Source organism: Anser anser (genome assembly GCF_964211835.1).
Source record: "Anser anser genome assembly, chromosome: 12".
Taxonomy (NCBI): Eukaryota; Metazoa; Chordata; class Aves; order Anseriformes; family Anatidae; genus Anser; species Anser anser.
The window spans coordinates 14,488,740-14,513,705 of NC_139733.1; the positions used below are offsets into that span (position 1 = coordinate 14,488,740).

Here is a 24,966-nt window from a genome sequence, read left to right on the forward strand (position 1 = left end):
TCACCTTTATCAGGCCATTTGTGATCTCCTCAAAGCACGTAAGGTTTGCTCGGCAAGATCCTGCCGATACAGACATGCTGGCCCGTGCTAATGGCTCTTTATCAGCTCGTCTCCTTCCAGCTCTCTCCTTACTACGGTAGCCAAGGACAGCGCCCGGTCACCGCCCTGTGCCGTGAGAGCCTGGCTGAGCAGAGCCCTTCCCTTCCTCTGCGCTTCCCCTGCAGCGTGCACGGCCGCGGGGCCGCACATCCATCCTGCCCCAAACCTGCAGGAAAAACCACAGCGCCGAGCACGAGGCCCACGGGGACCCAGCAGGGCCCTGCCCGCAGCATCCCTCGCCCTGACAAGGTGCTGGGGATGAGCCGGGGCCACATCAGGGCATCCATCGAGCCCTGCTGGGCCCTGGGGGCTGCTTTCTCTTCCCGTGTACCTTCCTGCTGTATCTTCCTGACACCTCGCTCACCGGCGTGTGGCCAGAGCACAGCCTTGGTGCGCGGAGCGCCTGGGTCCCCTTCCTTCCTCCAGCCTTGGCTAATAAAAGGCACCGTCCCCGCGTGACAGCGAGGGCTTTGCCGAGCCCGGCCGCTCCCCAGGATCTCGGGATCTGGCATTCGGTGAGCGGGGCTGGGCTGGCTCAGGGCTTGGCGGTGCCCACGGTGCCAGCGCCGGGGGAGCAGGATCCGTCCTGTGGGGGAACGTGGCTGGCTGCCCTGCCGCCCCGGGGCTCCGCATGCTGCTGGCGGAGACACGCCTGCATGGGCACAGACGGGCCCCCACGGCGAGTCCCAGCCGTGCCACGCGTTGGTGGTGCCGCGCCACGGGGCACGGCAGCCCCCGGGGACGTCGCGCCAGCTCCCGGCCAGCCCACGGGGCACCGTCACGTTGTGCGTGGGCCACCGCCGGCTGGCACCTGGCCTCCGCCTCACCTTGGCTAAACCTCGGCGCAGGCAGGTCCCTCCCCTCGCCTGGCACGGCTCGCGGAGGAGGAGACAGGCGCCGGCCGCCCTCCTCCAGGAACAAGCAGCCGAGCCCAGCCCCGAGCCCAGCGGGTGCTGTGGGGGCCCCGCTCCGCAGCCCACCCGGGGCACGGCCACCTGCCCGCCGTGCCAGCCCCGTGCGCACAGGTAGGAGCCGACGTGGAGCCCCGGGGCGTGGAACCCCTCACCCTGGGAGTGGGCGTGGGTGGGTGGCACACAAGGAAGGGGCTGTGGGGACCCTGTGGAGAGGGGCTGGGTCCTCCCGCACCCACCGGGCGCTTCCCGGGGTGGGCACATGCCGGACTTCACCCAACGAGCCATGTCCGTGGGGAGGGTGGGCACCCCCTGGGCCTGCGGGAACCCGGCACAGCCCCACTGCGGAGCCCTGCCGGTGTCTGTGCCGTGGGGCATTCCCAGCTGGGGAAGGAAGCGGGGCCACAGCCTGGCCCCACAAACAGCCACACCAGCCGGTTCCCAGGGCGTCGGGCACCCGTCCCGCCGTGCTGTGCCGTGCCGCCCCGCTGCAAGCCACGGCAGGCGCATTCCCGCCGCGCCGAGCCGGGAGCCCCGGGGAACGCGGCGCTGCTGGCTTGCCGGCCCACGAGGCACCTTTTGTTCCCCACCGGGGCTGGGGCGTGCCCGGGCTGCCGACGCCTGGCCCGGCTTGGCCCCCACATCCCCGCTGGCGGGCGGGTGGCGAGGGCCTCCAGGCAGAAGGAATCGGCAGTGACATTCCCGTAGCCTGGAGACCGCCGTCCCTTTCAGCGGGCAGCGCATTTGAATAAGAATCGTGCGCGGGGCGGGGGGCCCGGAGAGCCGCCCGCTGCTTTCCCATCGCCTCTCTCGCCCGGGTTCATTTCTGCACACCCAGCCCGGGGGCAGCGGGCCCTCGCCTCCGGCCCCGCACGCCGCAGCAGGACCCAGGTACCGCCGGCCCGGGGGCTCGTGGGGCTCGGGGACCCCTTGCCGGCACGCGGCCCCGTGCTGCATCTCCCGCCGCGTTGGCGTGGCTTCGAGCGGGGCTGGCGCCGGGGCAGAGCATGGGCGTCCGGCTGGGCTCGGGCCCTGGCATCCCCTGGGCCCCCCGCCCCGGGCTGGCTCCCGCGCGGGGACAGGAAAGCTGTGTTTAGGCAGCGCCGGGGCCAGGCTTTGATCCAGCACTTGCGAGGTTGGAAACAGGCGGTAACGGGAGAGAAGAAAGCACAAAAGGCAACTCGAGCCTAAATTTAACAGCGGGACCCCGGCCAGCTGCAGGGATGTCCTTGCCCAGCCTGCTCTGGTGCTGCTGGCTCCCGTCCCCAGGTGTCCCTGGGACCCTCTGGGGACAGCAGTGCTGGAGACAGACACAGTGACAGGGACGGACGCTCCTGGGGGCTGTGGGAAGGGGCACGGCAGTGCCCATGTGGGGTCTGCCTTCGGGGGGGTGCACCGCAGGGCCCCGTGGGGCTTGGGGTGCAGCCAGGGGTGGGGGTGGGTGCTGCCGAACCCCTGCTCCCCGCGGTGCGCAGCTGCACCGGAGCCGGGAGAGGCCTCGGCAGCTGTGCCCGTGCTGCAGCGCCGTCCCCATGTCCCCACAGGCAGAGCCCGCGGCTGCCCATGGATGTCCTGGCGCTCGCTCTGCTCCTGGGTAAGCACCAGCCTCGCCGTGCCCCGCGCGTGGCTGCGCGCCCACCGTACCCGTGGCTCTGGTGGCCCCAGGACCCCCTCCGGGGCAGCGGCTGCGGGCAGCAGCGGCCGTGTCCATGCTCCCCGAGTCAGCGAGAGCCTGGGCGCTGCAAATCCCAGCCAGGAATCCGGGCTGTGCTGAGCCCCGCGGGATTAGCGAGCGCCTGACCTGGCTCCCAGCTCCCCCCTGCACCGCTCTGCGTGCCGGGGGCCCCATGCGAGCACCCGCGGCACACCCGCACCCTGCTCCGGGCCCCAGTGCCCCGCTCACCCGTGCTGCCTCCCCAGCCCTGCTCCCTGCCCCCCAGTCACGAGGCCCCGGCGGCGCTGCCAGCACCTTTCCGGGTCACAGAGCTTGGTGCTGCATCAGTGGGTCGGGACGGGGGACGGGGCGGGACGGCGTGCCTGGGGGTGGGGTGGGTGCAGGGGGTGCACAGGGGATGTGGGGTCTGGCGCAGCCCCCCCAGCCCGTGCCCCTGCCCTTTTTCAGCGGCGGTGCCAGCGGCGGGGGGCTGGGAAGAGCCCGACCCCTCCCAGGGCTGCGCCCGAGGCAGCTGCTACCCGGCCACCGGCAACCTGCTGGTGGGGCGAGCCCAGCGGCTGAGCGCCTCGTCCACCTGCGGGCTGCACGGCCCCCAGGAGTACTGCATCGTCAGCCACCTCCAGGTGAGCCTGCAGCCCACGGCATGGCACGGCGCGGCACAGCACGGCACGGCACCGTGTGCCGGTGCAGCCCCCGGCCGCCCACCCCCAGGGTGACGCTCCCGGCACAGGACTCTGAGAAATGCTTCACCTGCGACTCGCGGGACCCGTCCCTGCGCGAGAGCCACCGCATCGAGAACGTCATCTACCTGCACGGCCCCCACGGCGAGCGGAGCTGGTGGCAGTCGGAGAACGGTGAGGCCGGGGGGTGTCACCGTGTGGGGGTGCCTGCCCCAGCCTGGCTGTGACCGTCCGTCCCTGCAGGCGTGGAGCACGTCAGCATCCGCCTGGACCTGGAGGGCGAGTTCCACTTCACCCACCTCATCATGAAGTTCAAGGTAACGGGGATGCGGTGCGGCACGGCACGGTGCCAGGCGGCTGCGTGGTGCCCGCGGGCGCCCGTCCCAGCTGCGTGCCCCGCAGACCTTCCGCCCCGCCGCCATGCTGGTGGAGCGCTCGGCCGACCTGGGGCGCAGCTGGAAGGTGTACCGCTACTTCGCCTACAACTGCTCCAAGCTCTTCCCCGGCATCCCCAGCCAGCCCTCAGGGCACATCGACGAGGTGCTGTGTGACCAGCGCTACTCCGAGATCGAGCCCTCCAGCCACGGGGAGGTGCGTGGGGCCGCGGCGGTGCGGCGGGAGCGGGGCAGGGGGCGGCGCTGACCTGCTCCATCCCACCCCCAGGTCATCTTCAAGGTGCTGGACCCCTCCATCCCGGTGGCAGATCCCTACAGCCCCGACATCCAGGGTGCGTGGCGGAGGGGCGGGATGGGGGCTCTGGGGTGGCACGGCGGGCGCTGAGCCTGCCTCCTGCCCTGCCCAGACCTGCTGCGCGTCACCAACCTGCGGGTGAACCTCACCAAGCTGCACACGCTGGGGGACAACCTGCTGGACTCGCGGCGGGAGGTGCTGCACAAGTACTACTACGCCGTGGACGAGCTGGTGCTGCGCGGGAGCTGCTTCTGCCACGGCCACGCTGCCGAGTGTGCCCCCGCGCCTGGCGCCCCGCCGTCCGTCCCCGGCATGGTGAGGCACACTGGCACGGCGCGGCTCGACACGGCGCCCTGTGGGGCCTGGCGGCTGGGCTGAGACGGGTGTTCCCCCCCCCAGATCCACGGGCGCTGCGTCTGCAAGCACCACACGCAGGGCCTCAACTGCGAGCGCTGCGAGGACTTCTACCATGACCTGCCCTGGCGCCCGGCCGAGGGCTCCAGCACCAACGCCTGCCGCCGTGAGTGCCCCGCGCTGGTGCTGGCACCGCGGCACTCAGCCACCCTGTGCCCGTGGGCTGGGAATGGGGTCCTGTGCGCTGTCCTGGGGAGTTTGGGGGCCCTGCACGTCTGCTTGGGGGTTTTGGCACCCCATGTACAGTGGTTTGGGTTTGGGGACTGGGTGCGCCGTGTGCCGTGCTGCAGGGTGGAGGATTTGGGGGCCGGGGGTGCCGCGTGCCATGCCGTGGTGTCGTCCCCGCAGGGTGCGACTGCAACGAGCACTCGCGGCGCTGCCACTTCGACATGGCCGTGTTCCTGGCCACGGGGAACACCAGCGGGGCCGTGTGCGACGGCTGCCAGCACAACACCATGGGCCGCCGCTGCCACCTCTGCAAGCCCTTCTACTACCGGCACCCGCGCTCCGACATCCGCGCGCCCACCGCCTGCGCCCGTGAGTGCCCCCGGCCCCGCCACCCCCGGCCCCACGCCCCCCGGTGCCGCCAGCCCCAGCTCCCGCGGTGTCCCCGCAGCGTGTGACTGCGACCCTGCGGGCTCGCTGGACGGGGGCGCCTGCGACGCGCACACGGACGTGGCGCTGGGCATGATCGCGGGGCAGTGCCGCTGCAAGGAGAACGTGGCCGGGCCCCGCTGCGACCGGTGCCGGCACGGAGCCTACGGCCTCAGCCAGGGAGACCCACAGGGCTGCCAGCGTGAGCTGGGACTGGGGGTGGGCAGGGGGGTGGGGATGGGGGTGGAGGGGTTGGGATTGGGATTGAGGGGTGAGGATGGAGGGGTGGGGATGGAGGGGTGGGGATGGAGGGGTTGGGATGGAGGGGTTGGGAGGGGGATGGAGAGGTGAGGATGGGGATGGAGGGGTTGGGATGGAGGGGTGGGGATGGGGATGGAGAGGTGGGGATGGTGATGGAGGGATTGGGATGGAGGGATGGGGATGGAGGGATGAGGATGGAGGGGTTAGGATGGAGGGGTGGGGATGGAGAGGTAGGGTACCAAAGGGCATGGAACAATGAGGGAGGGCTGTGGGGCTGCCATTGAACACCTCTGGGAGCACTGTGGGGGTGTTGGGGGCTGTGGTGCTGTGTGCAAGCCCATCGTCTGTGTGTGCACGCGCGTGTGGCGGTCAGCGTGCCGGTGCGACCCGCGGGGCACGGTGGCGGGCAGCTCCCCCTGCGACCCCATCAGCGGGGACTGCTACTGCAAGCGCTTCGTGGCCGGGCGCTCCTGCAGCCAGTGCGTGGTGAGTGCCCCGGCCCCACGGCCCTGCCCCACGCACCCTGCTCTGGCATGACATCCCCCAGGGCCCGGCTGGCCCCACGCCTGCCCCACATCTCCCCCATCTCACTGCAGCCCGAGTTCTGGGGCCTCAGCTACGACGTGGGGGGCTGCCGGCCCTGCTCCTGCGACTTCGGGGGAGCCTACAGCAACCGGTGGGGTCCCACGGCGGGGCACAGGGACCGGGTGGGATGGGGACAGGGACGGGGATGGGGATGGGGTGGGGGGTCAGGCAGGGAGGGGGCGATGGGGACGCTGCTGGAGGGATGGGGACCGGGCTGGGGAGAGAAGGGGATGGAGGGAGGGGCACAGGGAGGGAGGGGTGGGTGACAGCAGAGCCGGCCAGAAGGACGGACAGAGGGACAGGACGGTCACCCCAGGTGCTCCATGGAGGACGGGGCCTGCCCGTGCCGCCCCCACCTCATGGGCCGGCAGTGCGACCAGGTGCAGCCTGGCTTCTTCTGCGCCCCCCTCGACCACTACACCTACGAGGCCGAGCAAGCCACGGGACACGGGCCTGGCCACCCCCAGCTCCCGGTGAGTGTCCCCAGCTCGGGGTCATGCACAAGGACACCGTGCACCACGCATGGCCGTCCCCATGCCCCATGCATGACCATCCCCGTGCACGTCTGTCCCCGTCCCCGCAGGGTGCCGTGCGTGCGGAGGTGCCCCAGGACTGCCCCCAGCACCGCCCCGGGGAGCCGGCGGGGCGGAAGGGACGCTCGCGGCCCCAGCGCAGCCCCTACCGTGCCCCCCAGCCCCGCGCACCCCTGCGCCGCAGCCGCCAGCAGCCCCCCAAGGTGAGCGCCGGGGGGAGGCAGGGGCGCGGCGGGGCGCAGCCGGGGGCCGGGGCTGAGCCGTGCCGGTGCCGTGCCCAGCCCGACGTGGAGCCGGTGCTGCGGGACGGGGCCGGGCGCATGGTGACCTGGACGGGTTTGGGGTTCGCCCGTGTGCGGGACGGGGCCGGGCTGACTTTCCACGTGGACGACGTGCCCTACCCCATGGAGTACGAGCTGCTGCTGCGCTACGAGCCTGAGGTGAGCGCGGCCGCGGGACGGCACCAGCACGCACCGCATGGCACGGCCAGTGCTGATGGGCTCTCGCCTCTCGCCACAGTCGGCCGAGGACTGGGAGGCCGTGGTGAGTGTCAGCTCCCGGGCGCTGCCCACCAGCCCCCGCTGCGGGAACCTGCTGCCCTCCGAGCAGATGTACCGGGAGAGCCTGCCCCACAGCCAGAGGTGGGGACGGGGACGGGGACGGGATGGGGACGGGTTGGGGATGGGGATGAGGATGGGGATGGGGATGGGAGATAGATGGGGATGGGGATGGGGATGGGGATGGGAGATAGATGGGGATGGGGATGGGGATGGGGATGGGATGGGGATGGGGATGGGAGATAGATGGGGATGGGGATGGGGATGGGGATGGGATGGGGATGGGATGGGGATGGGGATGGGGATGGGGATGAGGATGGGAGATGGATGGGGATGGGGATGGGGATGGGGATATGGGGATGGGATGGGGACAAGGACAGGAGAAGAATGGTGATGGGAGCAGCCCTTCCACATGCTCAGAGATGAGGGGATGTTGATGGGGATGGGAATGGCCCTGCCACACACCCAAATACGAGGGATTGGGATGGGATGTGGATGGGATGGGAACAGGGGCAGTCCCACCATGTAGGTGAGGGGATGGGGATGAGGACAGGGACAGGAAGGTGGGCTGCCTCTGCACAGGTACGTGCTGCTGTCCCGGCCCTTCTGCTTCGAGCCCAGCACCCCGTACGAGGTGACCATGCGGCTGCAGCGGGCTGGCGTCACCCAGCGCCACCCCGGCGCCTTCATCCTCATCGACTCGGTAAAGGGGGGGACCATGCCTGGTGCTCAGCATGTGTGGGGAGATGGGCAGGGATGGGTGTTGGGATGGGATGGGATGGGATGGGATGGGATGGGATGGGATGGGATGGGATGGGATGGGATGGGATGGGATGGGATGGGATGGGATGGGATGGGATGGGATGGGATGGGAGGTGTTGGGGTTAGGGATGGGGATGGTAAAGGGGATAAGGATAGGAATACCCGGCCTGTGGGGAGTCCCCAAGCCCCCAGCCCCACCACTTTCCCCTCTGGCACCCCCCAGCTGGTGCTGCTGCCACGCGTGTCAGAGCTGCCGGGCTTCCACGGGGCGGCAGCCGACGCGGCGCAGCGGCGCGAGGAGCTGGAGCGGTACCGGTGCCTGGAGGCTTTCCGCATGGCCCCCCCGCACGCCCTGGCCGAAGCCTGCGCCCGCCTGGTGTGCAGCGTCTCAGCCCTGCTGCACGACGGCGCCCTGCGTGAGTGGGGCTGTGGGGACAGGGTGTGGGGGCACGGGTGGGCAGGTGGGTGACGATGGAGCCATGCCCAGTGCTGCGGGTCCGGATGGTGCCATGCCCGGTGCATGGGAGGGCAGGGGATGGTGGCAGCGTCTGTTGGGGTGTCCCCATCCCCAGCCATGTCCCTGCCGCCCCACAGCCTGCCAGTGCGACCCGCAGGGCTCCCGCAGCAGTGTGTGCCGGGCACTGGCGGGGCAGTGCGAGTGCAAGCCCCACGTCCTCGGCCGCCGCTGCGATCGCTGCGCCCCCGGCAGCTACGGCTTCGGGCCCCTGGGATGCAGCCGTGAGTAGTGGGGTCTGACGGCATGCCAGGGGGGTCCCTCTGTCTGTCTGTCTGTCTGTCTGAGCCCCCTGTCGTACGTGGGGCTGCTCTGGCTGGCGGTCACCCTGACCCGAGCCGCGCCACCCCGTAGCCTGCGCCTGCTCCCCGGAGGGCTCCGTGTCCCAGCTGTGCGACGCGGGCAGCGGGCAGTGCCGCTGCCAGCCCGGCGCTGTGGGAAGGCAGTGCGACCAGTGCCAGCCGGGCCACTGGGGCTTCCCCGCCTGCCGGCCCTGCCACTGCAACGGGCACGCCGAGGACTGCGACCCCCGGACGGGCAGCTGCCTGCGCTGCCGCGACCACACCACCGGCCGGCACTGCGAGAGGTGGGCCTGCGTGGGGTGGGGTGGCACGGAGGGGATAATGGGATGGGATGGGATGGGATAATGGATGGGATGGGATGGGATGGGATGGGATAATGGATGGGATGGGATGGGATGGGGTGGGGTGGGATGGGATGGGATGGGATGGGATGGGATGGGATGGGATGGGATGGGATGGGATGGGATAGGATGGGATAGGATGGGATAGGATGGGATAATGGATGGGATGGGATAATGGATGGGATGGGATGGGGTGGGATGGGATAATGGGATGGGATGGGATGGGATGGGATGGGATGGGATGGGGTGGGGTGGGATGGGATAATGGATGGGATGGGATGGGATGGGATGGGATGGAATGGGGTGGGATGGGATGGGATGGGATGGGATGGGATGGGATAGGATGGGATAGGATGGGATAATGGATGGGATGGGATAATGGATGGGATGGGATAATGGATGGGATAATGGGATGGGATGGGATGGGATGGGGTGGGGTGGGATGGGATAATGGATGGGATGGGATGGGATGGGATGGAATGGGGTGGGATAATGGATGGGATAATGAATGGGATAATGGATGGGATAATGGATGGGATGGGATAATGGACGGGACGGGACGGGACGGGACGGGACGGGACGGGATGGGATGGGATGGGATGGGATGGGATGGGATGGGATGGGATGGGATGGGATGAACCCCCCAGACTTCACTGTCACCCTTGCAGGTGCCAGGATGGTTACTACGGGGACCCGGTGCTGGGCTCGGGGCAGCAGTGCCGCCCCTGCCCCTGCCCCGGCTACCCCGGCACGCGGCACTACCACGGGAGCGCCTGCCACGCCGACGAGGAGACGCACCACATCGTGTGCCTCTGCGCGCCCGGATACGCTGGTGAGGGGCAGGCGGGCACCGTGCCGCGGGACCCCGGCACTGCGGCTGCAGGACCCCGGTGCCACCGCCCTTGTCCCCGCAGGGCCACGCTGCGACCGCTGCTCCCCCGGCTACTTCGGGGCGCCGGAGACGGAGGGGGGAGCATGCCGGCCCTGCCAGTGCAACAACAACATCGACACCAGCGACCCGGGGGCCTGCGACCCCCGCACGGGGCAGTGCCGCCGCTGCCTGTACCACACCGCCGGGCCCCGCTGCGCCCAGTGCCAGCACGGCTACTTTGGCAATGCTCTGCAGCGCAGCTGCCGGCGTGAGCAGGGGACCGGGGACACGTGGCGGGTTTGGGGTGATGTGAGGGGTTGGGGTGGGCATGGGGACACGTGTGGGTCGTGCAGGGGATGGGGGACGTGGTGTTTTGGGGGGTTTCTGGGGGTTTGGGGTGGGGGTAAGGGGCCGAGCCCCCCTGCCTGCCCCTGCCTGCGTCCCACGCGTCCGCTCACCGCCTGCAGGCTGCAGCTGTGACCCGCGGGGGACGCTGGCCTCCTACTGCGCCACCGGTGCCTGCGACTGTGACCGTGCCACAGGGGCCTGCGCCTGCCGGCCCCACGTGGTGGGCAGGAGCTGCGACCGCTGCGCGCCCCACTTCTGGAGCCTGGGGGGAGTGGGGGGCTGCGAGCCCTGCGGCTGCCACCCCACCCGTGCCCTGCACCCCGCCTGCGATGCGGTGAGCCCCCCGGCACATGTCCTGTGTCCTCCAGGGCTGGGCGAGCAGGGGGCTGAGCACCCTACTTTTGCTGCAGGTGACAGGGCAGTGCCACTGCCGCCCCGGCTTTGGGGGCCGCGTCTGCTCCCAGTGCCAGGAGCATCACTGGGGGGACCCCGAGCAGCAGTGCCGAGGTGGGGGCACGGCCCGGGGACCGGGTGTGGGGGCTCTGGGGTGTCTGGGGATGTGGGGATGCTGGGGAAGGAGGGGGCTTGGGGATAGAGGGGTTGGGGACATAGGGTGGTCCTGGGGACACAGGGCACCCTTGGGACACAGGGGGACCCTGGGTGGGCGGTGGGATTCTGGGGATGTGGGAGGTCATGGGGATATGGGGGATGCTGGGAATATGGGGACCCTGGGGACATGAGGGACCCTGGGGACACAGTGAGCTCATGGGGACATGGTAGGACCCAGGGGATGGGGGTGACCCTGGAGCCCCAGTGGGATGCTGAGGACATGGTGGGACCCTGGAGCCATGGGTGACCCAGGGGACCCGGTGGCACTCTGGGGACACAGGGACCCCCGGGGAGGCTGGGCTGTGACAGCCCCCATCCCCGCAGCCTGCGAGTGCGAGCCGCTGGGCGCCGAGAGCCCGCAGTGCGACCGAGCCAGCGGGCAGTGCCGGTGCCGGCCAGGCTTCGGGGGGCTGCGCTGCGACAGCTGCCAGCGGGGCTACCAGGCCGCCTTCCCCCGCTGCTCGCCCTGCCATCCCTGCTTTGGGCGCTGGGACAAGGCGCTGGGCAGCCTGCGGGACGGGCTGCGGCGCCTGGGGGCACGGGCACGGGCACTGCGCGAGGGGGGGTCTGCGCCCCTGCTCAGCCCCCGCCTGCGGGCGCTGGAGGAGGCCCTGGGGCGCGCGGAGCGGCTGCTGGGTGAGGGGGGCAGCCCCGGCAGCCCCCTCCTGCAGGAGCTGGCCGGGCGGCTGGACGGCACCAGGCAAGTGCACCCTGAGGGCTGGGGGGGGAGTTTCGTCACCCAGAGGGGTTTGAGAGCTCTGTGCCCCCGCAGGACGGAGCTGGACGACTTCTGGAAGCAGCTGCAGGAGCTGGAGCAACACCTGGATCAGCTGGAGCAGGCAGACGTGCGGCACCGCGACCGGCTGGCAGGGCTGAGCCACGAGCTGGGGGGGCTCAACCGAACCGCCTCCCACCTCCAAGGTGTCCTCGGCACTGTGGCGGCGGCTGGGTTTGGGGGTAAGAGCATCCAGCGAGGGGCTTGGGGACGTGGGGGTGGCCATGCTCTGATGATGGGGACTCTGGGGATATGGGGCGTCCTAGGGACATGGGGAGATCCTGGGAATAGAGGGACTCTGGGGACGTGGGGGACTTTGGGGACATGGTGGGACTCTGAACATGGTGAGAGTGGGGCACAGGAGACTCTGGACAGTCAGGAGATTCTGGGGACACAGTGAGACATAGAGACATGGGTGACATGGAGCCGTAGCAGGATGCTGGGGACGCGGTGGGACTCAGGGGACGTGGGGCACCCTCCACCCGCAGAGTCCTACCAGAGCATCGTGGCGGCGGCGCGGGACTCACGGCAGGCAGAGGCAGTGGCCAACGGCACGGCGGGCGAGCTGAGCGGGGCGCGGGCCACGCGGCAGGCGGCCGAGCGGGTGCTGCGGCAGCGGGGCGATGCCTTCCGCCGCAGCATGGCCGCACAGCGGAAATCCCTGCGGGAGGCACAGAAACGGGTGTCGGGACTCAGCGTGGCCAGGATCAATGAGAAGGTGAGAGTGGGACACAGGGGGGAAAAGGACACAGGGGGGAGCCCCCCTTCAGCCAGGTGGCACACCCAGAGGGGGGTCTCTCCCCATGCGACGTGCTCTGCCCACCCCACCTCCCCGTTTTGCACCCCTGCAGATCTGCGGGGCGCCCGGGGACCGGAGCTGCGCAGAATCCTCCTGTGGAGGAGCCCTGTGCCGGGACAGCGCGGGGACACGGCGCTGCGGGGGCGCGGGGTGCACGGGGGCCCTGCCCGTGTCAGCTCGAGCCCTGAGCAGCGCCCGCAACGCCTCGCAGCAGCTGGAGGTGGCTCTGGGACAGCTGAGCGCTGTAGCACAGAAGGTAGGGGTGGTGTCCCTGCGCGCCCTCTGTGCCCTCGACGGGTCCCGTTGTCTGTTACACCCCCTCGCATGCCCCCTTCGTGTCCCCTCGCGTGTCCCCAGATGCAGGAGGTGCAGGACCTGGCGCGTGGCGCCCGCAGCCGAGCGGAGGAGGCGCTGGGGAGGTCACAAGCTGCCCGCAGCCGCACGGAGAAGGCGACGGCGCAGCTGCGGGACTTCATCCGGCGCATCAAGGCCTTCCTGGCAGGTAGGGCCGGCACCGGGTGGGCGCCGGGCACGGCGCGGGATGTTGTGCCTGCCCTGAACCCACCCCGCTCCGGTGTCCCCACAGAGGAGGGAGCGGACCCAGGCAGCATTGAGCTGGTGGCCCGGCACGTGCTGAACATCTCCCTGCCCAGCAGCCCCGGCCGGATCCAGGAGCTGCTGCAGGAGATTCAGGAGAGCATCGGGCAGCTGGACGGAGTGGACGCAGTGCTGAACAGCACCGCGCAGGGGCTGGCTGCAGCAAAAGAGCTGCTGGCACAGGGACAGGATGCCAGGTGAGTGGTGGGGACGTGCTGGCTGGGCAGGGGGCTGGGGGCTGCGACCCCGGCTCTGGCCAGGACTGGAGCTGCTGGTGTCACTGCAGGGAGCGAGCGGAGGGCGTGAGGGATGAGCTGGCGGGGACGCAGCGCGTGCTGCAGATGGCACAGGCGCAGGTGACGGTGGCAGGGAGCGCCCTGCAGAGCGCCAAGGACACCATCCGGGCCGCCGAGAGCAGCGCCAGGGAGGTGAGGAGCAGCGGGGCGGTGGGAACACTGGGGGGATATTGGGGTCGGGGAACCTGGGCATGCTGGGGAGCAGGGTGGGCTTTGGGTGCATGGGGGGAATGGGGTCAGCGCTGTGGCACCTTGTGGGTAATGGGGTAGGTACATGGGGAGAGCAAGGCTGATGCCCGCAGGCACGGCAGCGGTAATGAGGCCGGTGCCACTGGTACCCTACGGGCACGGGGTGATGCAGGGCTGGCGTTTCGGGCACGGCGTCTCGCGGTGCCCACCAGCAGCCCATGCCCGTGCCTGCCCAGGCGGAGCGCAAGCTGCAGGCGCTGCAGGGGAAGGAGTCGCGGCTGCAGCGGCGGCTGCGGGAGCTGGCGCAGCGCGTCGCCGCCCTGCAGGAGCGGGGACAGGGCGCACGGCGCATGGCCCAGGAAGCCAAGGAAGGGGCGCAGCGTGCCACCGCCACCTCGGGGACGCTGAGCCAGGTGAGCCCCAGCCCTGCACCGGGCGGGTACGGGTGCGGGACGCTCAGCCTCACCGTGCCCCTGTGCTCCCAGGAGCTGGAGCAGGTGACGCAGCGCTACGTGCTGCTGAAGGGCCGGGTGAGCGGGCTGGCCGGGGTGTCCGGCGGGGCCCTGCAGCGTGTGACGCAGCTGACGGCGGAGGCCCGGGACCTCCTGGACAAGGCCAACAGCAGCAAGAAGAAGCTGGAAGGTAAGGGGGCGACACGGGGCGGGCAGTTCCCCATCACCCAGACCCCGCTCGGTGCCCACCTCCCCTTGCACGTGTCCCCTCGTGCTCCCCGCATCCCACCCGGCATACCCCAGGACGTGTCCCCGTGGGTGAGGGTGGCAGGGAGGGACGGGGGGGTGCCGCCCGCGCTGCGCCCACGCTGCCTGTCCCCGCAGAGCTGGAGCAGCACTTCGGGGCCAACGAGCAGGCGATGACGGCCAAGGCGACGCAGCTGCAGGCGCTGGAGCGGCAGGTCTCGGGGCTGCTGCAGGAGATCCAGGAGCGGGCCAACGCTTACGCCACCTGCTAGGGAGCTCCGCGGGGCCGTGCCGTGCCGTGCCGTGCCGTGCCGCCGTCCCGGCCCCACGCGGGACACGGCCCCACGCCGCGTGGAAAGAGCCCGCGGGCGTCTGTAGCGCGGCTGCACCTGCAAATAAAGCCCTGAGCCCCGGCTGCCCGCGTCCGGCCCTTCGCTGCCCCTCGGCCGCCCCCCCCACGCCGCGGTCACGCGTGGCCGACCCCCCCGGCGCCCCCCGCCTCCGGCAGGGCGGGCACGGCCCCGGCCCGGCCCCGCGTGGGCCGCCCCTGCCGGGACCCGCCCCGCGCTGTCCGCGCAGCCCCGAGCGCTGCGCCCGCGGCCAACTTCGGAGAGGGGCGGCGGGACCCCGCGGGACCGACCCCCCCCCCCCGGCACCCCACGGACCCCCCCTCGGGTGCCACCTGCCCGGCTCCCCCCCCCCCCCCAGCGCTCCCCCCCCGCCGCCATGCGCGCCCCCGCCGCCTTCCTCCTCCTCCTCCTCCTCCTCCTCGCCCCGCTGGTGGCCGGTGAGTGCGCGCCCCCCGGCCCGGGACCCCTCGGGACCCCCCCCCGGTGCTGGAGCGGGGCCCGGCGGCGGGCGGGGGTCCGGTCCCGGCGGGGCATTTCCGGGCGGTCGCGGAAGGGGCCCCGGCAGGGCTGCGCTCCCGGCCCGGGAGCGGCCGGGGGAAGGGGACGGGGAAGGGGGGGACCCGGCCTCAGCAGCCCCCTGCCCACGCAGGGCCCGGGGGAGCCGCCTCCGCCGCCGCCCCCGACGCCCCCCAGGGCTGCGCCCGAGGCAGCTGCTACCCGGCCACCGGGGACCTGCTGGTGGGGCGAGCCCCCCGCCTGAGCGCCTCGTCCACCTGCGGGCTGCGGCGACCCCAGCCCTACTGCATCGTCAGCCACCTCCAGGTGAGCGGCACGGGGACACGGGACAGGGGACGGGGTGGCTCGGGGTCGCCGCCAACCCCGTCCCGCCCCGCTCGCAGGAGGAGAAGAAGTGCTTCGTCTGCGACTCGCGGCGCCCCTACGACGCCCGCAGCAACGCCGACAGCCACCGCATCGAGAACGTGGTCACCACCTTCGCCCCCCGCCCCAAGAAAGCCTGGTGGCAGTCGGAGAACGGTGAGCGCCCGGCGGGGGCGGCGGGGCGTCCCTGGGGGGCTCCGCTTCCCGTCCTCCCACGCCGAGGAAGCCGTGACTCAGCCGGCGCGGACGCGCCCCTGCGCCACGGCCAGGCGGGGCGAGCCCTGGCTCCCGGGGTCCCCCGGGGTCCCGCAGTCACAGGTGCCACCCCCCTGCAGGCGTGGAGCACGTCAGCATCCAGCTGGACCTGGAGGCTGAGTTCCACTTCACCCACCTCATCATGACCTTCAAGGTGGGTGCCGGGACGGGACGGGACGGGACGGGAAGGACCCCGCAGCCCGCGGGCGCCCGTCCCAGCTGCGTGCCCCGCAGACCTTCCGCCCCGCCGCCATGCTGGTGGAGCGCTCGGCCGACTTCGGGCGCAGCTGGAAGGTGTACCGCTACTTCGCCTACGACTGCGCCGCCGCCTTCCCCCACGTCCCCCGCGGGCCCCCGCGCCGCATCGACGACGTCGTCTGCGAGTCCCGCTACTCTGACATCGAGCCCTCCACCGAGGGGGAGGTGAGGCCCCGGCGGTGCCGGGGGACGGTTCGGGGATCCTGCCAGCCCCTCACCGCCCTCTTTCGCCCCGCAGGTGATCTACCGCGTGCTGGACCCCGCCATCCCCATCCGCGACCCCTACAGCCCTGCCATCCAGGGTGAGTCGCCAGCCCCGGCTCCCGCCTGTCTGCTCTATTTTGGGTGCCGCTATTTTGGCTGCTCTCCCCTTGCCCTGAGCCCCGCGGTGGGCTGGGGGGTGGAGCCAGCCCACGGGGGCTGCAAGCTGGCCCTGGGGTGCCGGTGACAGTGTGACACTGCAGGGTGCCCAGCGAAGGGAGATGGGGGCGGCCATGCAGGTGCCCAGCCCAGCACCAAGCAGACGCACGGGACGGGGTTGGTAGCGGGCGGAGGAATCGGACCAGGCGCAGGACGCCGTGGGTTAATCATCCAGCCAGGGCTAAATTTAGGCTGGAAGCAAAAGGAGAGGAATCTGCAGGGCCGAGATGCTGGGAAGCTGCAGTCCCCGGGGAGCCGTCCTGCCCTGCTGGGACCCCGGCGCGTTGTGCACGGCGCGGCGACCGCGTGCACATGAGCCCCACGGCGCTCGGCCACGCGCAGCCCGGCGCGATGGCACGCAGGGGGCACGGGCAAGCGGAGCCGTGAGCAGCCCGGCCGCCCCGTGCCACCGCTGCCGCTTGCCCTGCCCAGACCTGCTGCGCGTCACCAACCTGCGGGTGAACCTCACCAAGCTGCACACGCTGGGGGACGACCTGCTGGACTCGCGGCGGGAGATCCGGGAGAAGTACTACTACGCGCTGTACGAGCTGGTGCTGCGCGGGAACTGCTTCTGCTACGGGCACGCCTCGGAGTGCGCCCCGCTCAGCGGGGCCCCCACCACCGCCGACGGCATGGTAAGTGAGCTGGCGGCCCTCGTGCCCTGCCGGAGTGGGGCGGATGCGGTGCCCGGTCCCGCAGCCCCTCACTGCGGTGTTCTGGCAGGTGCACGGGCGCTGCGTCTGCAAGCACCACACGCAGGGCCTCAACTGCGAGCGCTGCGAGGACTTCTACCACGACCTGCCCTGGCGCCCGGCCGAGGGCTCCAGCACCAACGCCTGCCGCCGTGAGTGCCCCACGCTGGTGCTGGCACCGCGGCACTCAGCCACCCTGTGCCCGTGGGCTGGGAATGGGGTCCTGTGCGCTGTCCTGGGGAGTTTGGGGGCCCTGCACGTCTGCTTGGGGGTTTTGGCACCCCATGTACAGTGGTTTGGGTTTGGGGACTGGGGGCGCCGCGTGCCGTGCTGCAGGGTGGAGGATTTGGGGGCCGGGGGTGCCGCGTGCCATGCCGTGGTGTCGTCCCCGCAGGGTGCGACTGCAACGAGCACTCGCGGCGCTGCCACTTCGACATGGCCGTGTTCCTGGCCACGGGGAACACCAGCGGGGCCGTGTGCGACGGCTGCCAGCACAACACCATGGGCCGCCGCTGCCACCTCTGCAAGCCCTTCTACTACAAGGACCCCAGCAAGGACCTGCGGGACCCCGCCGTGTGCCGAGGTTGGAGCCGGGCTGCGGGGAGGGACCGGGGGTGCACGGGGTGGGACAAGGCTGCACCTGGTCCCGGTGTCACGGGCGTGTGGGGCCGACACGAGGGGTCCGGGTGCTGACCCTGCCTGTGCCCCAGCCTGCGACTGCGACCCCGAGGGCTCCCTGGACGGGGGGCTGTGCGACGGTGCTGACGACCCGGCCCGGGGGCTGATCGCGGGGCAGTGCCGCTGCAAGGAGCACGTGCAGGGCCCCCGCTGCGACCGCTGCAAACCCGGCTTCTTCGGGCTCAGCGCTGCCAACCCGCAGGGCTGCCAGCGTACGTACCGCCACCGGGGCGGGGGTTGGCCCCAGGGGCACGGGAGAGGGCACCTGCTGGCGTCGAGCGCGTGGCTCGGCCCTGCAGGGTGCCACGGGGTCCCTGCGCAGGGTGCCGGTGTGACCCCCGCGGCACGGTGGCGGAGGGCGGTCGGTGCGATCCCATCAGCGGTGACTGCCTCTGCAAGCGGCTGGTGACCGGGCGCAACTGCGACCAGTGCCTGGTGAGTGGGGCCGTGGCAGGAGCCGTGCACGGAGCTCGGAGCTGTGCCAGGGGCCATGCACGGTGCTCGGGGCCATGCCAGGGGCTGGGCACAGTGCTCAGGGCCGTGGCACCGCGGCCGGCCGCTCCCTGACGCCCTCGCTCTCCGCAGCCCGAGCACTGGGCTCTCAGCCACGATCTCCAGGGCTGCCGGCCCTGCGACTGCGACGTGGGAGGTGCTCGTGACAACCTGTGAGTTTTATCACGGCTGAGGGTGCGAGGGGTGTCCCGGCCGGCTCTGACGGGCTGACGGTGCTGCCGGGGTGCCAGGTGTGCCATGGAGACGGGGCAGTGCCGGTGTCGCAGCCACGTGGTGGGCCGGCAGTGCGGGCAAGTGGAGCCTGGCTTCTACCACATCAACCTGGACCACTACACCTACGAGGCTGAGGATGCCCGGCTGCACCAGGTGAGGGGCAAAGCTGTCCCTGGTGGGGACGTGGGCTGAGCAGGGCACCAGGAGGGACATTTGCAGGGTCCCCAAGCCAGCAGACGCTGCTTGGCCCCATTGCCCCGTCAGGCAGCAGCCGGGCTGCGCAGTGCCTGCGAGCCAAGGAGATTTTGGGGTCCCACCTCACGATGTCCATTAACCCCAGGGCTCAGTGGTGGAGCGTGAGCCTCCCGCAGGCCGCCCGGCTTCGTGGACAGGGACAGGCTTTGCCCGCGTGCAGGAGGGCAGCTGGCTGGAGTTCCACGTGAGCGACGTGCCCTTCTCCATGGAGTACGACGTGGTCATCCGCTACGAGCCCCAGGTGAGCCCTAGCCGCTGCATGTCCAAAGGAGCGGCTGTGGGGCTTTCGGTGTAGCGATTTCTGTCCCGTTCTTTGCCTGCAGCACCCGGAGCCCTGGAAGGAGGTGTGGGTGAGGGTGCTGCGCCCCAGCCCTGTCTCCGCCAGCAGCCCGTGTGGGAACACCATCCCGGCTGACGACCAGCTCTCCACCAGCCTCCCGTCCAGCGCCAGGTGAGCGTCCCACCAGGGCTGCGCTGAGCCGGGGCTGGCAGGAGGCACCCAGCTGCCCGGGCTTTGCTTTGCCCCCCCAGGTACGTGGTGCTGCCCCAGCCCATCTGCCTGGAGCGGGGCGTCTCCTACACCCTGCGCCTGGAGCTGGGCTGTGCCACAGCTCGGCAGGACTCCACCGCGAGCGTGCTCATCGATTCGGTGAGTGGGTCCGGGATGGGGCACAGCACCCTTCGGGGGCATGGGGATGCCGTGCAGGGTGCCGCAAAGGATGCAGCATTAGGGGATGTGAGGAGAGACAAGGTGACATCCCGCTGCCCCCCCCCCAGCTGGTGCTCCTGCCCCGTTACTCCTCCCTGGAGATGTTCATCGCAGGCGACCCCGGCGCCATGGGACGCCGGGAGACCTTCGAGCGGTACCGCTGCGCTCAGCACTTCCACGCCGTGGGGCAGGCTCCCGTGGCCGAGCCCTGCTCCAGCCTCCTGCACAGCCTCTCGGCCATCCTGCACGACGGGGCGCTGCGTGAGTACGGCCCCGCTCGCCCCGCGGCCCGCTGCAGTGGCCACCACTCACCGGCTCTGTGCCCGCAGCCTGCCTCTGCGACCCCCAGGGCTCGCTCAGCGCCGAGTGCCGGCCCCAGGGCGGGCAGTGCCGCTGCAAGCCCAACGTGGTGGGACGGCGCTGCCACCGCTGCTCCCCAGGCACCTTCGGCTTCGGGCCCGGCGGGTGCCGAGGTGAGTGCCTGGGGCCGTGCCCTGAGCTGAGCCTGGGTGCTCCGGAGCAGGGGGTGCGGGGAGGGGGCTCCCTGCCTGCCGGCTTCCACGGCCTGGGGGCAGACTCTCGGGTGCCTTCCAGCCTGCCAGTGCAGCAGCGAGGGCTCGGTGAGCACCGTGTGCGACAGCACCACAGGGCAGTGTCCCTGCCGCGAGGGTGCCCACGGCTCGCGCTGCGACCGCTGCCAGCCGGGCCACTGGGGCTTCCCCGCCTGCCGGCCCTGCCAGTGCAACGGGCACGCCGAGGACTGCGACCCCTGGACGGGCAGCTGCCTGCGCTGCCGCGACCACACGGACGGCGAGAGGTGCCAGAGGTAAGCAGGATACCTGCTTGGACCGGGGCTGGGTGCTGCAGGCAGCCCCGGCCCCTGCTGACCGCCCGCCCCCAGGTGTGCCGACGGGCACTTCGGGAACCCGGCGCTGGGCTCCGGCCAGCACTGCCGGCCCTGCCCTTGCCCCGAGGGGCCCGGCAGCCCCCGGCACTTCGCCGCCTCCTGCTACCAGGATGGGCGCTCCCGGCAGGTTGTCTGCCACTGCAGCCCTGGGTACACAGGTGGGTGCCCGCCGCGGCACGCTCGGTGTCCCCGTCACCGTCCCCAGGCAGTGCCCAACGCTCTGTGCCCGCAGGTCCCCGCTGCGACGAGTGCGCGCCCGGGTACTACGGGGACCCGCTACAGCCCGGGGGGCGCTGCCTGCCCTGCCAGTGCCACGATAACATCGACATGACGGATCCGGAGGCGTGCGACCGACGCACGGGACGCTGCCTGCGCTGCCTCTACAACACGGCAGGGCCCCACTGCGCCGAGTGCCAGCCCGGCTTCTACGGGGATGCCGCGCGGCACAGCTGCAGGCGTGAGCACACACAGCCGTGCTGAGCCCGGCCCATTCCGTCTCCTTTGCCCAGCCCCAGCACTGCTGTCCCATCCCCACCCTTGTCCCCATCGTCACCTCGTGCCCATTCCCATCCCCGTTGCCGCCCATCGCCACTCTCACTGCCGCCTTGACTCCGTCCCCATTTTGTCCTCATCCCATCCCCGTCCAACTTGTCTCCATCCTGCCCCGTCCCATCCCGCCCCATCCCCGTCTCCTCCCCCTTCTCTTCCTATCCCCATCCCTGTCCCCACTCTGCTTCCCTCTGGCTCCAGGTTGCTCCTGCAACGCGCTGGGCACCGACCCCAGCACCTGCGGGCCGCAGCACTGCCAGTGCGACAGGCAGAGCGGGCAGTGCCGCTGCCTGCCCCACGTCGAGGGCCAGGCCTGCGACCGCTGCAGCCCCAACTTCTGGAACCTGGGCAGCGGGCAGGGCTGCGAGCCCTGCGCCTGCCACCCTCAGCACGCCCTGTCACCCGCCTGCAACCAGGTGAGACGCCCCAGGGACGGGGACTTGGAGGGACGGGGTGGGGATGGGGGTGCCAGCCTCGGCCGCGCCGTGTCTTGCAGTTCACGGGGCAGTGCTCGTGCCGGCCGGGCTTCGGGGGCCGGACCTGCGCCGACTGCCAGGAGCAACACTGGGGTGACCCGCGGCTGCAGTGCCGAGGTGAGAGCCGGGGCAGGCAGGGGGGCTGCACCGTGCCTCGCGGCACCCTGACCCCCCCTCTCCCCGCAGCCTGCGACTGTGACCCCCGCGGCATCGCCAGCGCCCAGTGCCACCGCGGCAGCGGGCACTGCGACTGCCGGCCCGGCGTCTCGGGCGTCCGCTGCGACCAGTGCGCCCGGGGCTTTGCCGGCACCTTCCCCGCCTGCGAGCCCTGTCACCCCTGCTTCGGGGACTGGGACCGGGTGGTGCAGGACCTGGCTGCCCGCACCCGAGCGCTGGCGCAGCGGGTCAGCCTCCTGCAGCACACCGGAGCCGCTGGCGCCTTTGAGGGCACCTTCCGTCGGCTGGAGGAGAGCCTGGCCACGGTGCACGCCGTGGTGGCTGCCCGCAACGCCACCGCTGCCACCGCCGCTTACCTGACGCACGCCACGGAGGAGCTGCGGTGAGCACCCGGTGTGGGGCACGGCTCCCCGGGCATCCTCGATGGCGGGGTTGTCACATCCTTCCCTTGCAGGCGACAGATCGGGGGGGCCACGGAGAGGCTGACACGGCTGGAGGGGGAGCTGACAGCGGCGCAGGACGCCAACTTCAAAGCCAGCCACGTTCTGGGCACCGTGGACCGGGGCGCTCGTGTCCTCAACCACAGCCTTCAGGAGCTGGGGCAGCGGCTGCACGCTCTCAAGACTTCCAATTTCCTCGGTGAGCCACACCGGGGGTCCCGTGCTGGGATGCCAGGGTGGTGGACAGGGGATTCACGCTGCCTCCACCTCCCTCAGGTGCCTTCGACAGCATCCGTCAGTCTCACAGGGAGTCGCAGGAGGCCGAGCAACGCGCGGATGCCTCCACCCGCGCCGTGCCCAGCCCCGTCAGCGCCTCGGCAGCCATGCGGCGCCGCACCGAGCAGCTCCTGGCCAGCCGGCGCGACAATTTCAACCGGCAGAATGCGGCCAACCGGCGGGCGCTGACGGACCTGGCGGCGAGGGCACGAGAGCTGAGCTTGCACCCCCTCAACGAGAAGGTGGGACGTGGGGACAGGAGTGGGGCACAGCGCCTGGGGACGGCTCGAGCCCGCCTGCCTTTCGCAGGTGTGCGGTGCCGCAGGCGACGTGCCCTGCTCCGAGAGCCCCTGCGGGGGAGCCGGGTGCCGGGACGAGGACGGGACACGGCGCTGCGGGGGGCTGAGCTGCGGCGGAGCTGTCTCCAAGGCTGACAGCGCGCTGGACCGAGCACGGCACGCCCAGGAGGAGCTGCAGCGGGCGGCCGGCGAGGTGGCCCAGCTCTCCCACAGGGTGCGTGCCGCGAGGGTGTGGGTGGGAGCAGGGTGGCCGTGTGTGCTGGTGCTGAGGGTCTCTGCCCCTGCCCAGGTGGCTGAGGCCAAGGGGAAGGCGGATGAAGCCCGGCAGCGAGCACAGGCAGCCCTGGACAAGGCGAACCAGACCAGGGCCCGCGTGGAGCTCTCCAACAAGGAGCTGCGGGAGCTCATCAGCCACGTCAAGGCCTTCCTGAGCCGTGAGTGCCGGTGTGCTGCGGGGCATGGCTGCCCCTGCCCAGCTCTCAGTGGCTCTGCGCTGCACCTCCTGCCCCACGCCCCTGCTCCATGGCTCTAACCATGGCTGCCCTCCACCACCACCCCGCTGTTCCCTCTACCCTGGGGCACCGCGTGGCACGGCAGGCACAGGGGTGACACTGATGGCTCCCCCCCACAGAGGAGGGGGCTGACCCCGAGAGCATCGAGGTGGTGGCCAGCCGGGTGCTGGAGCTGTCGCTGCCTGCTTCGCCGGCCCAGATCCACCGCCTGGCTGAGGAGATCAAGGCGCGGGTGCGCAGCCTCGCCAGCGTGGACGCCATCCTGGAGCAGACGGCTGGCGACGTGCGCCAGGCCGGGCAGCTGCTGCAGGACGCCCAGAGGGCCAGGTGAGTGTGGTGACATGGGGACATGGCCCAAATTGGACCCAAACTGGGCTGGCGCTGAGGCTGTGCCGCCCCGGCTGCAGGTTGCGGGCGGAGGGCGTGCGGGGTACAGCCGAGGCGGTGCAGCAGGCGCTGGAGGACGCGCAGCGAGCCCAGGGCACGGCCGAGGAGGCGCTGCGCAGCGCCGCAGCCGACATCCAGCACAGCGAGAGCACCATTGGCACGGTAAGGGCACTCCCCGCTTCCCTCGGTCCCTGGCACCCCAAAAGCCATCCCTACTTGGGGACACCCCGACACTGCCCATCCCCAGATGCAGGCGCAGGCGGCAGGCGTGGAGCAGCAGCTGGCCGCCGCCATGGAGCGGGTCGGTCTCCTGGAGGGACAGACAGACGCCCTGAAGGTGAAGCGTGCCAACAACAGCCTGGCGGCCACGCGTGCCCAAGAGGCAGCCAGCGTTGCCCGGGACCGTGCCGGCGAGGCCAAGCAGGTGCTTGAGGGGCCGCTGCGGGACCGGTACCGGGCGGCGCAGGAGCTGGTGCAGCACCGGGCGCAGGGCGCGCGGCAGGCGGGCGACCGAGCGCAGCAGCTGCGTGAAGAGGCCGCAGGGCTGCTGGAGGACGCCCAGGGCAAGCTGAGGAAGCTGCAAGGTGAGGCTGGGGAGGGCGGCTGGGCTGGGAGAGATGTGGCGAGGGGCTCTTGTCACTCGTCCCCCCCCTTCTGTGTCCCCCGCAGTGCTGGAGAAGAAGTACGAGCAGAATGAGGTGGTGCTGGACGCCAAGGCGGCCCAGCTGGGCGAGCTGGAGGCCAGGATGAGGGAGGTGTTGGCCACCATCAACCAGCAGGTCCAGATCTACAACACCTGCCAGTGATGGATGCCCTGCCACCCACAGCCCTCTGCTGCCCCTGCCGTGGGCACCCCACGTGTGAATAAAGCTACTGAGCAAGAGTCCCTCGCGCCCTGTCGTGGCTTCCTTCCACGCCTTGGTGGCCTCATCACCCCTAGGTTGGGTGCCACCATGGGGCCAGGGCTGGACAGGTGGGGCCAAGGGTGGACAGGTAGGGCTGCTGTGGGCACGGGTGACAGGGAGGGGACAGGTGACGCAGTGGGACTGGGGCTTGGCTGAGGGGCTGTGGATGGCGGGTCTGGTGTGGGGGACAGGTGACAGGCGGGGAAGGTGGCACACTGGGTGTGAGGGCTGGGGGGAGCCTGGGGACAGGGCAGGACGGGTGACACTGGGGGGCAGGGTAGGTGGCAGTGGGGGACATGGCAGGGCTGGTGACACTCGGGGACAGGGCAGGGCTGGTGATACTGAGGGACAGGGCTAGTGACACTGGGGGACAGAGCAGGGCTGATGGCACTAGGGGACATGGCAGGTGGCACTAGGGGACACGGCAGGGCTGGTGACACTGGGAACACAGTAGGGCTGGTGGCACTGGAAGACAGGGCAGGGCTGGTGGCACTGGGGGACATGTTAGATGACACTAGGGGACACGGCAGGGCTGGTGGCACTGGGGACAGGGCTGCTGTCACTGGGCTCAGCAGGCCCAGGCCGCAGCAGGCCGCCCCGTTGCCATGGCGACGCCCCGGGCTGGGCCCCGCCCTTGTGGGCGGATCCCCCCCGGCAGCGCCGCGATGACGTCACGGCGGGCGCCGTCGCCATGGCGCCGCGGGGCCGGGCGCGGG

General features: G+C 71.2%; 2 protein-coding genes across 3 annotated transcripts; both read left to right on the forward strand.

The window, feature by feature from the left end:
• The first annotated feature begins 968 nt into the window (after positions 1-968).
• LOC310880391 (laminin subunit beta-2-like) lies at positions 969-14,515 on the forward strand. 2 transcript variants are annotated; one of them, XM_083796105.1, is made up of 35 exons: positions 969-1,124; positions 2,555-2,604; positions 3,133-3,308; positions 3,416-3,539; positions 3,609-3,682; positions 3,768-3,956; positions 4,029-4,092; positions 4,168-4,370; positions 4,455-4,575; positions 4,818-5,006; positions 5,086-5,265; positions 5,698-5,810; positions 5,921-6,000; positions 6,226-6,382; positions 6,493-6,645; positions 6,724-6,882; positions 6,962-7,083; positions 7,582-7,702; positions 7,985-8,177; positions 8,356-8,499; positions 8,630-8,861; positions 9,587-9,750; positions 9,833-10,057; positions 10,257-10,471; positions 10,548-10,644; positions 11,071-11,446; positions 11,519-11,703; positions 12,010-12,239; positions 12,373-12,576; positions 12,678-12,822; positions 12,907-13,114; positions 13,204-13,345; positions 13,639-13,815; positions 13,888-14,044; positions 14,239-14,515. In XM_083796105.1, the coding sequence occupies exons 2-35, from the start codon at positions 2,574-2,576 to the stop codon at positions 14,370-14,372; spliced, it is 5,484 nt and encodes a 1,827-aa protein (XP_083652231.1). In that variant the 5' UTR covers positions 969-1,124; positions 2,555-2,573; the 3' UTR covers positions 14,373-14,515. The 2 variants fall into 2 exon arrangements, with proteins under 2 accessions (XP_083652231.1, XP_083652232.1); XM_083796106.1 differs by lacking the exon at positions 969-1,124 and adding an exon at positions 1,761-1,901.
• A 126-nt stretch (positions 14,516-14,641) lies between these two features.
• LOC310880392 (laminin subunit beta-2-like) lies at positions 14,642-24,228 on the forward strand. Its single transcript, XM_083796107.1, has 32 exons — positions 14,642-14,887; positions 15,100-15,272; positions 15,350-15,485; positions 15,665-15,738; positions 15,819-16,007; positions 16,081-16,144; positions 16,695-16,897; positions 16,986-17,106; positions 17,349-17,537; positions 17,665-17,844; positions 17,955-18,067; positions 18,218-18,297; positions 18,376-18,511; positions 18,699-18,854; positions 18,937-19,064; positions 19,145-19,262; positions 19,391-19,583; positions 19,652-19,795; positions 19,917-20,148; positions 20,224-20,387; positions 20,462-20,686; positions 20,980-21,194; positions 21,275-21,371; positions 21,441-21,813; positions 21,886-22,070; positions 22,148-22,389; positions 22,457-22,660; positions 22,736-22,880; positions 23,078-23,285; positions 23,366-23,507; positions 23,593-23,929; positions 24,015-24,228. The coding sequence occupies exons 1-32, from the start codon at positions 14,827-14,829 to the stop codon at positions 24,149-24,151; spliced, it is 5,364 nt and encodes a 1,787-aa protein (XP_083652233.1). The 5' UTR covers positions 14,642-14,826; the 3' UTR covers positions 24,152-24,228.
• The last annotated feature ends 738 nt before the right edge of the window (positions 24,229-24,966 follow it).

What these genes read in the sequence shown, in the direction of transcription:
- LOC310880391 (XM_083796105.1), top strand. Translation starts at nt 2,574, where the DNA reads ATGGATGTCCTGGCGCTCGCTCTGCTCCTGG. An exon ending in AGCCTGCCCCACAGCCAGAG is followed by an intron (nt 7,084 to 7,581) that starts GTGGGGACGGGG and finishes GCCTCTGCACAG; the next exon opens with GTACGTGCTGCTGTCCCGGC. An exon ending in TGCACCCCGCCTGCGATGCG is followed by an intron (nt 10,472 to 10,547) that starts GTGAGCCCCCCG and finishes CTTTTGCTGCAG; the next exon opens with GTGACAGGGCAGTGCCACTG.
- LOC310880392 (XM_083796107.1), top strand. Translation starts at nt 14,827, where the DNA reads ATGCGCGCCCCCGCCGCCTTCCTCCTCCTCCTCCTCCTCCTCCTCGCC. An exon ending in GCAACTGCGACCAGTGCCTG is followed by an intron (nt 18,068 to 18,217) that starts GTGAGTGGGGCC and finishes CGCTCTCCGCAG; the next exon opens with CCCGAGCACTGGGCTCTCAG. An exon ending in CAGGACGCCCAGAGGGCCAG is followed by an intron (nt 23,286 to 23,365) that starts GTGAGTGTGGTG and finishes CCCCGGCTGCAG; the next exon opens with GTTGCGGGCGGAGGGCGTGC.